General features: G+C 37.8%; 1 protein-coding gene across 1 annotated transcript; it reads right to left on the minus strand.

The window, feature by feature from the left end:
* Positions 1-4,620: 4,620 nt before the first annotated feature.
* On the minus strand, positions 4,621-10,496 carry LOC126821565 (sodium-dependent proline transporter). Its single transcript, XM_056100943.1, has 6 exons — positions 10,370-10,496; positions 9,280-9,414; positions 7,072-7,175; positions 6,387-6,511; positions 5,850-5,962; positions 4,621-4,638 (listed from the first exon to the last, which is right to left on the minus strand). Exons 1-6 carry the CDS (start codon positions 10,454-10,456, stop codon positions 4,621-4,623), a joined length of 582 nt encoding a protein of 193 aa, XP_055956918.1. The 5' UTR covers positions 10,457-10,496.
* Between the last annotated feature and the right edge of the window lie 4,637 nt (positions 10,497-15,133).

Genomic DNA, 15,133 nt, shown 5'->3' on the forward strand with positions numbered 1-15,133 from the left:
CATAATTCTTATCCAATTTAAAAAAACCCAAACGTTTGAATATATCACCGTTACACCCTAAGGATGGTTGAGTTCTAATTTCGTAAAAATCAAATAGCGTAAATATGGTATATCAATGTTGTGGACCCTGTAGAGGTCACAATTTTAATCCGATTTTGATGAAACTTGAAATGCATGTTTATAACCCAAAGATCTTGGTTACTTTCGACATTCGTGCATATCGGATGTAACTTCTTGAATTATGGCCCCTGATTGTACGAAAAATGGCGTTTTTAGCTTGGGGTCGCTCTATAGGTCACAATTATTATCCGATTTAAAACACCGTTTGAATATATCCCCGTTACACCGTAATGAAGGTTGAGTTCGAATTTCGTGAAAATCGGACCAAAACTGCTAGACAAAATGGACGCCGTTTTTACGTAAATTATGTAAACATCTGGTATATTAAGGTTGTGGGGTCACAATTTTGTGCCGATTTTGATGAAACTTGAAATGCATGTTTATATTCCAAAGATCTTGGTTGCTTTCAATATTCGCGCACATCGGATCGCAACTTCCTGAATTGTGGCCCCTGATTGTACGAAAAATCGTGTTTTTAGCTTGTGGTCACAATTATTAACCGATTTAAACAAACGTTCGAATATATCACCGTTACACAATTATGATGGCTGAGTTCCAATTTCGTGGAAATCGGATCAAAATTGACAGACCAAATGGCCGCCTCTTGCTCGCAAATATTGTAAATATATGGTATATCAAGGTTGTGGATCCTTTAGAGGCCACAATTTTGATCCGATTTTGATGAAACTTAAATTACATATTTATAACCCAAAGATCTTGGTTCCTTTCGATATTCGCGCATATTGGATAGTAACTGCCAGAATTATGGCCCTTGATTGTACGAAAAGTCGCGTTTTTAGGATGTGATCCCTCGGACCAAAACTGACGGACAACATGGCTGCCCCTCGTGCGCAAATATTGTAAATATATGGTATATTAAGGTTTTGGACCCTCTAGAGAGAGGACACAATTTTGATTCGATTTTGATGAAACTTGAAATACATGTTTATATCCCAAAAATATATTCATGCATATCGGATCGTAACTTCCTGAATTATGGCCCTTGATTGTACGAAAAATCACTTCTTTTTTGAGCTTGTTCTCTGCCCGTCTCTTGCAAAATGTGGGCGTATCTTGCATGGCAACCGCTTGTTAAATCCTATTAGAATATGTAACCATTAATTATTTTAGTGAATAAACATTATAAATGTCATTTTGCCTAAATCATGATACTCTAATAGGAATTGTTTATTTGTTCTTAGCTTCCTCATGCACATCATTTTTAGATTGATAGTTTACAATTTCAACGCTTGTTATTATATGTATCTCACATATAATTTGGAGATACATTATGTTATTAAACAGACCTAATTCAATTCGCCCAGCGTGAGCATCCCCAACACTCATCCTTTACACAAAACCATTAAAAACGCAATGCGTAATTCGTGAAATATTTCTGGTAAACGTTTTCTTGGGCTTTCTTATCTGATGGCACATAGGTGAAACTTGTGATGGGTCTCTTTTTGTGGAGTTCTGGGTTTGAACCCAATATCAGTTCCCGGTAATGAATTTTGTTCGTGCAAACGCAACAATTGTCTTTTTTCACGATTTTAAGCAGTCCCATGTCACACATTTTGCACGTGTATTCCCTGCACTCTGGCACTTTAAATACAGATAAAAAATTTCAACATTCATCACTTCGGAAAAATGCCACGCAATTACACAAGAAAACAGGAACAGAGCATGCTGGATCAGGGGGCTCCACAGGTAGCCGTCGCCAGATACTTCAATGCCCACCCATCGACCATTGCTCGCCCCAGACAACGCTTCCACGCCACTGAAAGAGTTGCCGATCGACCCCAACATGGAGGGCCACATGTGACAGCCGCTGCTCAAGATCGCCACATCCGACTACAGCATCTGCGCAACTGGTTCCAGTCAGCTTCGGGGGAGGTGGTGTCATGGTTTGGGCCGCTATCAACGTCAATTTCCTGTCCCAGCTGCTGGTGGTCCACGGCAATCTCAACGCTCAACATTATGTTAAGGCCATCCTTCGTCCGGTGTTGCTTCCATTGCTGGCTCAACATGGCCTCCGTCGACAGATGGTTTTTCAGCATGACAACGCCCGACTCCAAACTGCCAGGTTGACAAGAGACTTTCTGAACAATCATCAAGTCCGTGTTATGGATTGGCCCGCTATGTCTCACGACATGAACCCGATCGAACACCTTTGGGATGAACTTGGACGACGGGGTTGAACTCAAACCGTGCCACCACGAACTGTTGCAGAGTTGGTACAGGCACTCCAAAATCATTGGCAAACAATCCCACAGCGTGTAGTGAGACATCTGGGCCAGTCCATGCCAACATTTTAATCAAGAAAATATTTCTTGCCTTTCAACGTTATATTTCCAGCACAAAAAGTTTTAATAGTATATTATAAACTTGGTTTTAATTCTTTATTGATTAATGTACATCCCCACAATCACACACTCATATTTATCACTTTATTTAGATAAAAACATATTTATGATTATAGTTTATATTAGATGCTTAATTTAGTAAAATGGTAATGATCTAATTGACTCTTATATATCAAAACAATAAATAGATGATAGATAATTATAAATACGTGTACATATTGTATATAGCTGTATGTTAAACGTTTGTTCTGCCATCATATATTATATAATATTATATTATTCTATTCCCTGGGAGAAGGTTCATAATTTTTATAAATTGTCCTAATCCCTTTGTAAATTATTTGCAATAAAATATGTTTAAACTAAGTAAGAGCCAAGGGTGTACATAACCGATATTGACTTCCGCTGACCCCTGCTTTGTTTCATGGTTCTCTGACGTTTCGATTTTGTGCATTTGTAGTGAATTCTTTCATGAAATTATCCACAGATGCTTGTTATCCCGATTTTGTCAATTGTTATGTACATTTGTTAAAAGTTGTTGCAGTAAATAAACTTTGAATTTGGCATTGCGTTTTTAATGGCTTTGAGTATTTAATTAAAAGGCTGATTTTTGTATATATATTTTATATACAAAGTACTAAACAACAAACTCATTCTTGTTCTTTAATGTCGTATGCACAATTTACGCAAAACAGCATAAAAATGCTTTATAACTTACCGTATATCCAACCTATAGTAATGCTCTCTAAAATAGTAATTATGTAAAGTGTAATTGCTGCAAAATACCAGTCTACAAGTTGAAAGATATAAATACCCGCCTAAAACAACAAAATATAATCTACATGTAATACTAATCAAGGCTATGTAGATTTGGAAAAATAAAAAAAATGAAATTAGAGTCAAGACATACAAGAGCTGAAAAGTTTCGTATAAAAGGGACGTAACTCCAGTAGGATGCGACCTTTTAATTACTTAATAGAGAGAGAGAGGGGGGGGGGGTAACGTCCATTCGACACAAACTAAGTCATTTCGGAACTAACATATGGATGACCCGGAGAAAACCCACGAAATTGGACAGGCGACCCTACTCCTTGTCACGTACAACCGGGGAATCTAAACCACGCCAGTTGACTCAATGACAGACCTTATAATATAGCGCGCACGTGCGAACCATTCGCCCCCCCCCCCCCTCTTCCTACTAATTACCATCTATCATATTGTCAACGGGAAATGTTGATACCGTGGTCTCCCAGTTAAACAAAACATGTCTTAACAAAAGGATTCAAGATTCGTAAAAAGAATGAATGAATGAATGAAATGGGGTTTAACGTCCTACTGTTCTGCTCCTATACTGGGCTAATGAAGACGGGCATACGCCATACAGTGAAAATCGTAAAGCTAAAACGTAAGGCTAGATATTGCTAAGCTCTTGTTTTGGAGTTCAAAATACTTTCAAAAAACTAAACGGAAGTCCGTTTGCGTACTGAATTTGAATTTCCCTTTTGTCTTACTGTGTCGACAGCATGACACAGTATTATTTATTTATAGACGTAAAATATTCAACGAGGACAGATTGTCACCCCCACAAAACCAATCAACATGAAATACCAATCAAATCGAGAATTTCATTTTTTACCTAAGTCAAGATAGTTTAGCCATTTAAAATATCTTACCTGAGTAGCATAAATTAAGGTTATGAGAAACATGATGAAACAGGTAACAGCAGTAACAATCATTCGAATCTTATCAGTGGCATTTGGTATTAAATCAACTATAGTTGTAATAACCACTTCCACATTAACAAACTATTTTACATAAAAAAAATGTATAAAAACAACTTTCGTTTTCGTTTAAAAATACAGTTACAAACTGTTTACATAAAAATCTATTTTTAAAAGAAAAATGTATAAAAACAACTTTCTTTTTCATTTAAAAATACATTTACAAACTATTTACATAAAAATCTATTTTTTAAAAGAAAATATTTCTTTTTGCATTTAAAAATATATTCCACATTTACAAACTATTTTACATAATAAAACTATAATATACTCTTCAAAAGAAGTAGGGGATATTCAGAAACAATACAAAACTGCGGAAATGCACTGCTGTTTTTATTAGAGATAACCAGTGTATGTTAATAACAGGCCAATTGCTTACACATAAAAACAGTTCATATTGGCGACTTATCTAACGGCCCCATTTCACTCGCAAACAGATACACTGTCAAAAGTGAAAATGGACGTTTTTGATTTTTGTCTAAATAATGAGCAATTGCTCCACCAATCCTCAGACATTCAGCAATTCGTCGTGGCATATGCTCCTAATCAACCGTCCAATCACTATTTTGGGGCAATCTGACCCACTCCTCTTGCAGTGCCACGGCCAATTCTTGCAGTGTTGTCCGTTGACGTCGACGAACACGTCTCCCGATCATGTCCCAGACATGCTCTATGGCGGAAAGGTCAGGACTCAAGGCTTGCCAAGGCATATGGACAATATGGTGACGCTGGAGGTAGTCATTCACGACACGGGCGCGGTGGGCACGGGCCTTGTCATCTTGAAAGATGAAAAGTCGACCTGCACGTTGAGCAAAGGGCAGAACTATCTGTGCCACGCAGCCACACGTTTTCCTCGATTTTACAGGACCTATGTACGAATGTATCCATCCTTGGTTTGTGTAGTGGCTCTAGGACGACCTGAACGAGGTCTATCATCAAAATTGTGTTTGTTGGTACCGGTTCCACAGTCTGCTGACAGACTGTGACACATTAAGCATGTTGGCTACTGCTCGTTGTGTAGAACTCATTTGAAGCATGCCAATAGCACGTAGACGTTCATCATGTTGAAGACTCTCATTGCAAATTAAACGTAACACACTAAAGCAAAGATACGCTAAACAGCAAATCTTATACTAGAACCGATAGGAGAGCAAACATGGATAGGATAAACCAGCACGCGACAGTTTTCATCAACCCTTCCTTGAAGTTTTAAATTTGACAATGAACCCCTCCCACGTGTATGACGCTATTGCGTGCCGCACATGCAGCTTAGTGGTTCTGTTGGGGCGATACGTTCTTCATCTGTGAACATACACTCAAAGCATGTCAAGTGTCCATGCCTATTTACCATATCACAACCTGCATAGGTATTTACATTTCAATATATATATAAAAACATATTTCTATTTTCCTTCAAGTATAATTAGGTAAAATATAGTACCACAAAACCTCATATTGAACTGAATAGAGTGATTCTTCAAGTAAATCGGATGAATTAAACCAGTGTCTAAAAGTGTTTATTTTGCTTGTAATAGTGTATAATACTGACAATTATAAAATAAGTTAAGTATCTAGATATTATTACCATTGTGTCTAAGGCCACCAATAAGAGCATCAAGAAGAAAAGAACTGCCCATAACTGTGGTAATGGAAGTTGACTCAGAGCTTCGGGATAAGCAATGAAAGCCAGTCCAGGTCCTTCAAAAATATCCATTTAAAAAGTTCAATATACGAAATATATTTTTCTTATATACAAATACCAATAAACGGACAAAAACCCATCGACCTGTGCTAAAGATATTGAAAAGTAATGAAATATATATTCTCTATCAAAATACACAATATAACAAATGCATGATATTTGTAGAATCATAAAGTCCTAACAAATCATGCAACACAAGTTAGCATGTAATAGGCACATTATACACAACATTTATCAACAATTTCTATAGAATCATAACAAATCATGTAACACAAACTAATATGCGTTATACCCTATATCAATAGGCCCAAAACAATTCTCACCAAATCATGCAACACAAACTAATGTTTATAATACACGAAATTTATAGAATCAACAAATGATGCAACACAAGTTAATTTGTCTTAATAGAATAATCACCTGTTCTAATAATATCGACGATTTCCAGCCCAGTTTCATATGACATAAAACCAAGCACAGAAAATACCACAAAACCAGCCAATATACTTGTTCCTTCGCCAATGACACAATATATAACAGTATCTCTGAAAATATCAAAAGAATGGATTAGCATACAGATCTCTCCGCAGATCATCATCAGCCTGGCGTTCCTGAAGTATTTGAGCATTATATGGGATATAATGTTTTGATTATGTTTATGTTGCGTTTTGAGGAAATGAAGAATACATTTTTTTGTTTTTTTTTTGCTTTGTGAAATTATATAGGATATATTGATTATTGTTCGTTTCGAGAACTGAAATATAAAATGTTTTTCAAAAGAGTCTAACACAGATATGGGTACCATAACATAATGCCAATAAGATCAGGAAATTGCCATGAACCAAGTTACTCACTTGGTGTAGACGACTCGGTGTAAAGATGATCATTTCGGGAATAACAAATGCACTGTGTGCTTAGCATAGTTAGGAAAGTCGATGATCCAGAGAAAACCTACCAACCTTAGAAATTGTATAAAACATGAAATCATTGTGGGTAGGGGTAGTTAATTGCCTATAGATCTAATAATCCATCGTGTAATTATTCCATGCTAACTTCAAGAACAATGCTAACAAACAAAATTCAACCCCGTTCTATTATTACTTACCTCAAGATATTATTGTTAAATTTATTGTAACTGGCCATTGTTATAAATCCTCCCCACCCCATTCCCAACGAGAAGAACAGCTGCAGTAAGGCTTCAGTCCACATCTAAAATTTTAAGTTTAATATCGTTAGCTTTTAATATTTTATAATAAATACAACGTTACGCCTCCTTTTAAAGATGCATTATGTAAGAGCTAACTATGCCTATTGCAGGTCTTTTTACAAACTAGCATAGCAAGAACGATCAGTCCTTTATCTAAGATAAGTTTATTTTATCAACATATCACGATAGCAGTAATGCTGTATTAGCTTGGGATTGGAGTTTTGAATTATATGGGATGGGGTTGAAATCGTAATTCTTAGTTCTTAAAACATGCCGTTTAAACATTTGGTATGTGATCAGAGAGAGAGAGAGTACTTTAAACAGATTTCAGATCAGTTATTCTTACTGATGGAAGTAGAGAATGGTAAGACAAACCTAGCATCAATGTATTCAAATTTTATTGGATCAAGGACTGGTCCCAAAACGCTACCCATCTTGTTCTTGGTGTTGTTCTTGGAGCGACGCTCTTCCAAAACAGTCGATGGCTGCGATGACGTCATACTCTGTTTCTGGCCTATAGTACGCTAGTACTTCTTTAACAAATAGCTATAATATACTATTCAAAAAAAGTAGGGGATATTTGATTTTTAAGTGTTATTAAAGTCACCTAATGAAACTGACGAAGAAACAAATGACAAAATGAAATGAAGTTCACATTCATCTATTTATTCCAAATGATCGTTAGACTAAGTAAGGCACAGACTGACCATTATAAGGGTAAAATGATACCCGGGGTCAAACAGCAAAGTTACCACAGCATCACAACCAAGTCAGTAACGGGTAAATCCTCCTCTGTTTGCCAAACAAGCATTGATCCGACGTGGCATACTCCTAATGAGACGTCTAAGGTCATTTTGGTCCAGATTGTCCCATTCCTGTTGCAACGCAGCAGCAAGTTCTTGGACATTGGCAGGACGTTGTTGACGTTGACGTAACCTCTGTCCAAGCATGTCCCAGACATGCTCGATGGGGGAGAGGTCGGGACTCAGTGCTGGCCAAGGTAATGTGGTGATGTTCTGTTGTTGGAGGTAACCTGTAACGATCCTGGCCCTGTGACATCTTGCGTTGTCATCCTGGAAGATGAAACGGCGGCCATGACGTCGTGCGAACGGCACAACATGGACTGCCAAGATGTTGTCCCGGTAGTACTGGCCTGTAACACGCCCTGCAACAACATGTAAAGCCGTTCTTCCAGCAACAGTGATGCCTCCCCACACCATAACAGAACCACCCCCAAATCGATCATGTCTGATGACGTTAACGTCTTGGAAGCGCTCGTTTCGACGACGCCACACCCTCCTACGTCTGTCCAAAAAATCAACAGTGAACCTTGACTCATCTGAAAACATCACATTGCTCCAGCGTCGATTATCCCAGTGTTGACGATCCCTACACCAACGACGTCTTGCCTGAATGTGATGATCTCTCAAACAAGGGATCACGCGAGGACGTCGGGCGCGAAGGTGACCCCTATGCAGTCGATTCCGAATCGTCTGGCCACTCACTCTCACACCAGTGTCTGTTTGAAGACGAGCGCTGATCTGATTTGCTGTGATGACACGATTTCTCAAGGCCAAGGTACGGATAAATCGATCCTGGGCTTGAGTTGTCGCCCTTGGTCGACCTGAGCGTGGTCTGTCCTGTACAGATTGTGTATCACGGTATCTGGACCATAGCCTGCTTATGACAGACTGAGAAACATTCATCGTCCGCGCCACAACCGCCTGTGTTGTGCCGATCTGTAGCATGCCAAGGGCACGTAACCTTTCATTTTGGGTAAGCCGACGCATATCAAAATTTGTTTTCTGGTCACTAAAACAATTAAACTGATGTTTCCACCCTGGAATTCAATGCCACAATGACTGTAACATTCAAAGTCAGAGTCGTGCAAATCTTGGATTGGACCCCCATGATGATCCCAAGCATCACCTGCATTCCATGCGGTAGCTATTGGTGCGTTTGGGCGTCACATGTAACTGGAAATGTTTCTTCTGTTAGGTTCTATAGTGACTTTTTTCGTAGTCATTTGCATATTTTAGTATTATGCCCCCAAAATCAAATATCCCCTACTTTTTTTGAATAGTATACTTACAAGTTCAAACTTACCTGCAAATCGACGAGTTTGGAGAAATCTGGTATGAGATAGAACTCTATACCTTTGATTGCTCCGGGAAGTGTAACGGCTCTTACGAACAGGATAACTATTATAACGTAGGGAAATGTTGCCGTAACGTACACCACCTAAAATTACAATAGACATACGTGCAAGACAATTTCCCTGATACTACCAAAATATTTTTTTGTGTGTATAATACAAACAATCTGCCAGTTTTTCACAATGAGGAAGTATATGGTGGTATGGGAGCCACGGTGGCTGGGTGGTTAAGACGCTGGCTTGCTAGCCTGGATGTCGGGTGTTCGATTTCTGCATTGGCCGAGAAAGTTCATCTGGATTTTCCGACGTGGTTTCCCCTTGTCAGTGGTGCAGAACAGAGGGCCTGACAAGGACAGCTGTCTAGTCCTTCGGGTGAGACGAAAAAACCGAGCCACGGTGGCTGGGTGGTTAAGACGCTGGCTTGCTAGCCTGGATGTCGGGTGTTCGATTTCTGCATTGACCGAGAAAGTTCATCTGGATTTTCCGACGTGGTTTCCCCTTGTCAGTGGTGCAGAACAGAGGGCCTGACAAGGACAGCTGTCTAGTCCTTCGGGTTAAACGAAAAACCGAGGTCCCGTGTATACATTGGTATGCACGTAAAAGATCCCTTGACAGTTGGAATTTGATATAAGAGTTGGTCGTAGTGCCGCTGTCCGGGCAAAATTTCCCTCTGTATGGCGAATGCCCGTCTTCATTAGCCCAGTTCGGAGCAGAAGAGTAGAATGTTAAACCCCAATTCATTTCATTTCATTTGTATTGAGTCACTCGTCTTGCCATTTAAAAGCTGCATACTGCTATATAAGCCAAAAAAGAAAACCCAGAGAAAATTGTCCAGAAGCGGCATTTTTGAGGTGTGAATGCATTATGGACAGATAACTCGTTGAGGGCTGTATTTAGTCCATCCGTGCCAATTGACGAACTCGTTTGAAAAACTCTGAAGGCCAGAAACACCCCTCTCACCATCAGCTACCCCTGTGGACTATATGATATTATGGAGTTAGTGTTTCTAAATAATTTGTAAATAAAATAAAGTAATTTTACCTTTCCAACTGATTTGACACCCTTTACTATACAAAGAAATATGGAGACCCATGCAGCAATCAAGGCTAATACTAAATGCCATTGCATAGTTCCAAAATCAGATAACCCACTAGATATCACTAGCAAATGGTTACTAATAAAAGAAAAAAAGAAAGAAAAAGAACCACATTAATAAATGGCTTAAAATTAATATGCTTCCGTTGGTTTTGATTTTGAGCTAAGAATTTGCCAGAAAATGGACAATGAAGGCAATGGGTCAGTCTATAAAATATATGGTTATGTTGTAAAATATGACTTTCAACAACGACTTCTCAGCAAGAGGGACTCCAGAATGTGAGAAAAGCACACAGCGGTAGGTCCATCGGCCTGTCTCAGAACATTTGAGAAAATCAAACGCTGCAGATGCTTTTTCAGGCCACAGCCATTCTAAATTAAGCCCAGGATCTGCTACACGAGATTATAGCATTGATGTTCGACTATAGGCTAGTGACTGTAATAATGAACTTCATTTCTAAGTTTTTAAAAAATCTTTTTATTTGAGTAAAAGGATCAGGAAAAAGCAACTCATTTTGGCCGTTTGTTTTGCCAAACAAAACCCCAAACAACTCACTTCCAAAATTCTTCTGTGGCTGTGATCCTTCTAGAAATGTTATTATCAGCCGTACTGAGCAGTACCATAGTTTCATTGTCATTACTGAAGTAATGTGTGTTATTACTGATAATTGTGGAATTTTCTTGTAATTTGTTCCTCACAAAGCAGTTATCTGTGTTCCACCAGTTGTCACATGTTGTCCATGGTAACGGTGACATAAAGGAATGGACAAAGTAGTACAAAATCCAAGAGAGAATCGTATTGTAGTAAAGACAGCACAAAGCTGCAACACTGCTCATAGCAACACCTAGTCCTAAAATACATATTTGAGCGAATTTAATACATTCTAATACATAGACGAAGAAGCATATTTAATTTCAATACGTATCGTTAAATACTTCTAGAGTTATGGTCCTTCTTTAACGAAAGTATTCAGCCTTGTTTATGCTCCCATTAAATACCCCAAAAAATAATAATAATCCTTGTCGAATTCCGGGCGATTTAGCAACTGTTGGCGTATGCTCGCTAACATATCTTTCGTTTTGATAAAATTAAATTAAACACACAATTAATAACAGGGGGTGGGGTAGCAAAAACAATTCACCTCTAAACGCTGGACATATATCCCATATATCGTAGGCACTTTTTCCAGAAAATTGCCCAAGTGCTAATTCCATGAAAGTTAGAGGAAATCCTATCAACACCATGAAAATGAAATACGGTATCAGGAAAACGGCTGAAATAAAAGTTAACGTGATGAGAGAGCATGGTTTAATGTTACAAGAAGACTTTCAGAATTAATACCTTTATTCAACAGTGGCATTTAGGTCTGGAATTAGTAAATATTGATTGGGACTCCCGAAAACGCAATTGTTGGGAACACCACTAGGGGGCGATGTTCACATTACCACCCAAATTGGTTTCTTCTGTGTAGTCAATTTTGAGGATTAACCTAATATGCCTTCAATACAAATCTGAGTACAAGCACAACATGAGTATAAAACTGTATGGATCCTTCTGAGTGGTCAACTTTGGAAATTAACCTATTTCTGAGATGGTTCGGAGCAAAACAGTAGGACGTTAAACCCCATTTCATTTCTGAGATGGACAAAAGTCACCATTTTCCGGCCACGGCCAATTCACTTTAAATGCATATCGCAGTACATGCCTTCAATACAAGCACAAAATGGGTATCCAAGATTGATGTACCAAGATTATAGACGCTTCCATGTTCTGCGGGCATAACAGCTGAAATAAAGGTCTTGCACTGAGATTTGGGCCTCCATTACAGCATTACAAAATGACCACGGCTGTGGACACGTGGAAGGAATTCAGAAATGGCGGAATTTAAAAACAATCTATTTAACAGCATTTTTTGGGGATCCCGATCAGATATCTATTACTTCTAGGTCTCAAACTTTTTGTACTGGAGATGTTGATTCCATCTTTACCGGCCCCTGAACTAGATTTATTGTTTTTATTCTCCTAAATAAAAAAGGGATATTATCTTAAAGATTCATTATGTAAGAGACAAATCTGCCTATTGCAGATCATTCGTTTGGCCTCAAATGTTATACACGGTCGATAGTTGATAATTTGATTTAAGATTGGATAATCGAGATTTTGGTTATTATCGTAACAACAGTCATAACTTCGGTAAGAATAAAGTAATTAGACTGAAATTATCAATATATACCCTTTTCTTTATCTAAATCTTAAATAATGCGTTTTAATTAGAAAATATTTGAGCAGTATTATGCTAAAAACATTTCTAGGTCTTCTGTCCATTTCAAATACATTATTTTTGATTTAAAAAAATGGTAGATAACGTCATAACATCAACATAAGCGGGTTGAAGTTCAATTTCTTTACCTGAAAGACACAAAAATTATTAACTTATTTTTTTACCTCCGCCATTTTTAGCACATAAATATGGGAATCTCCATATATTACCGAGCCCAACGCCATATCCTATGAGCGAAAGCAAAAATTCAAGGCTTCTTCCCCAATGAACTCTTTCCGGCTTTCTGGTGTTTTTGGTATTAATTATATCCTTTGCTTTGACAACATTTCGATGATTTTCTTCAGGTAGCAATCCGTTTTGAACATCTGTTTCTTCTTGCACGCCCATTTCAACCGCAAACAATGGCGTCTATTTAAATATAAAATAAAAAAATAAAAAGATAAAATAGTCATTCACGCTTTTTTTCCGCAAAAGGTAGGGCGTTAAACAGCGTTTCGTTTCAATTCATTTGCGCTTTATGAACATGGTCCACATTATAATAACGCCCAATTAGTTATATTAAACGCTAACGACATCTTATTGTTTATGTTCAATGGTTTCCATAATGGGGCACAAAAAGTGCTTCTGGAGTTAAAGGTCCAATGCGTCAGTAGGCTAACAAACATTTGACTCATTTAAATTTAATAAAATTATTAGAACGCTAATAAAATTAGTTTGTTTTATTGAATAAAGATAAGACCGTCTGATTGTTTCTATTCCATGACTTCCATTATAATTTCATAATGGGGCACCGAAAGTACTTCTGGCATTAAAGACCTAATCCGTTGGAAGATTTACAGCCATTTAGTCATTCACATTCCACAAATGAAGGGTTTGAAAAGTGTTCTTTAGATATAAATTTGGACAAAGTAAAAGAAATACCCTGGACACCATCTTTAACTTATTGCTCGTGGATACAGTAGCCCAAGTGACAACGCATAGTCATTCGGATGGGACGTATAGTCATTCGGATGGGACGAAAAGTCAAGGGCCTGTGTACAGACTGGCGTGCACGTAAAAGAACCCTTGACAGTCGGCTGCTGGAATTCGATCTTACTCTTTGTCACGTTCCATCCTCGGTATCCCCAGTGGTCTCATTCCGTTCTACTCCACTATACCCTGGGTTAATCCGCAGGTTTTTCCACGATTTCAAATTATCTGCCCTGGGTTAAAGTCTATTATAAATGCCCACAGATCACTAATGATTTCCCCATTGACTTTAATGTTAATTCTCGTCTCTTAAACCGGCTCTAACTTTTTCCCAAATTTTCGTTGGGTAGAACGCTTTCTGCCACAGATAGAACAACATGTGGCAAACTCTTGCCCAAAAGCATGTATGAGGTTCACCATGAAAAACTTGAGATATACAAGCTGGAAGTAGAGACAACTTAACATGCACTTTTCGGCCCTACATTCCGACCATACCAACCTCTCAAGTCTTGTATCTTTCCGCCTCAAAATCATGAATATTCACCAAAACCTGGCAGAAAATGTATTTTCAAATCCTTTTCTTCGATTCTAAATCAAAAAGTCAACAAAAATCGCCATGCTAAAGGGGGAAAGGAGAAAAAGACTAAAAATAACCTTCGCCCTACACTTTCACGTAGAAATGTTTAATTGAGCTGTGTCCCAATGAAACGGGCTTCATGTCGCGTTCGTTTTCATAAGTATAGATAACCCTATTCATGTCCATTTACTGAATGATTTATGTAAATAATTTATATAGTTCTAAATCATTTATATTTACTGAATGATTTATGTAAATAATATATATATTTCTAATTCATTTACATTGCCCGGTCTTCATTAATTTATTATAAAATAATTGTAATTTGTTGTTAAAATACATTTAGTATTATGTGGACATTTAGGCTACTTTCTGGCTTATTCATAACATTGTCTCTTGGACGGGAACCTTTGTGTTTTGCTTACTTTACCCCCCCCCCCCCCCTTACCAACTTCCTTTGCAATTAACTATTATGGTATTGGTAGATAAAAATAGCACAATCATCAAGGGCAGATAACTTGAAGACGTGTCTCCCCCATAGATTAACCAAGGTGTAAATGGGGTAGAACGGAATGAGACTATTAGGGATAAAGAGGATGGTCACGTTTAAGCTTATAGGATCAAAACTACCCCCTCTCTCCATACACACTCTATTTTTTCTTTAATAAAGTTTATGTGAGATCAATAATAATCCAAATATATGTTCCAATATACTTATATTACAATCATATTCACTACTCTGATATGCAACATTAAGGCCATAACAGATTTGATTAAAATTCACCAGCTTTAGATAAAATAAAAAAGAATGCAACCACAGTGTGGAATATTACCCATAACTCAGTAGAATAGTGAATATGATTGTAATATAAGTATATTGGA

This window comes from Patella vulgata, chromosome 5 (assembly GCF_932274485.2).
Source record: "Patella vulgata chromosome 5, xgPatVulg1.2, whole genome shotgun sequence".
In the NCBI taxonomy this organism is placed as follows: Eukaryota; Metazoa; Mollusca; class Gastropoda; family Patellidae; genus Patella; species Patella vulgata.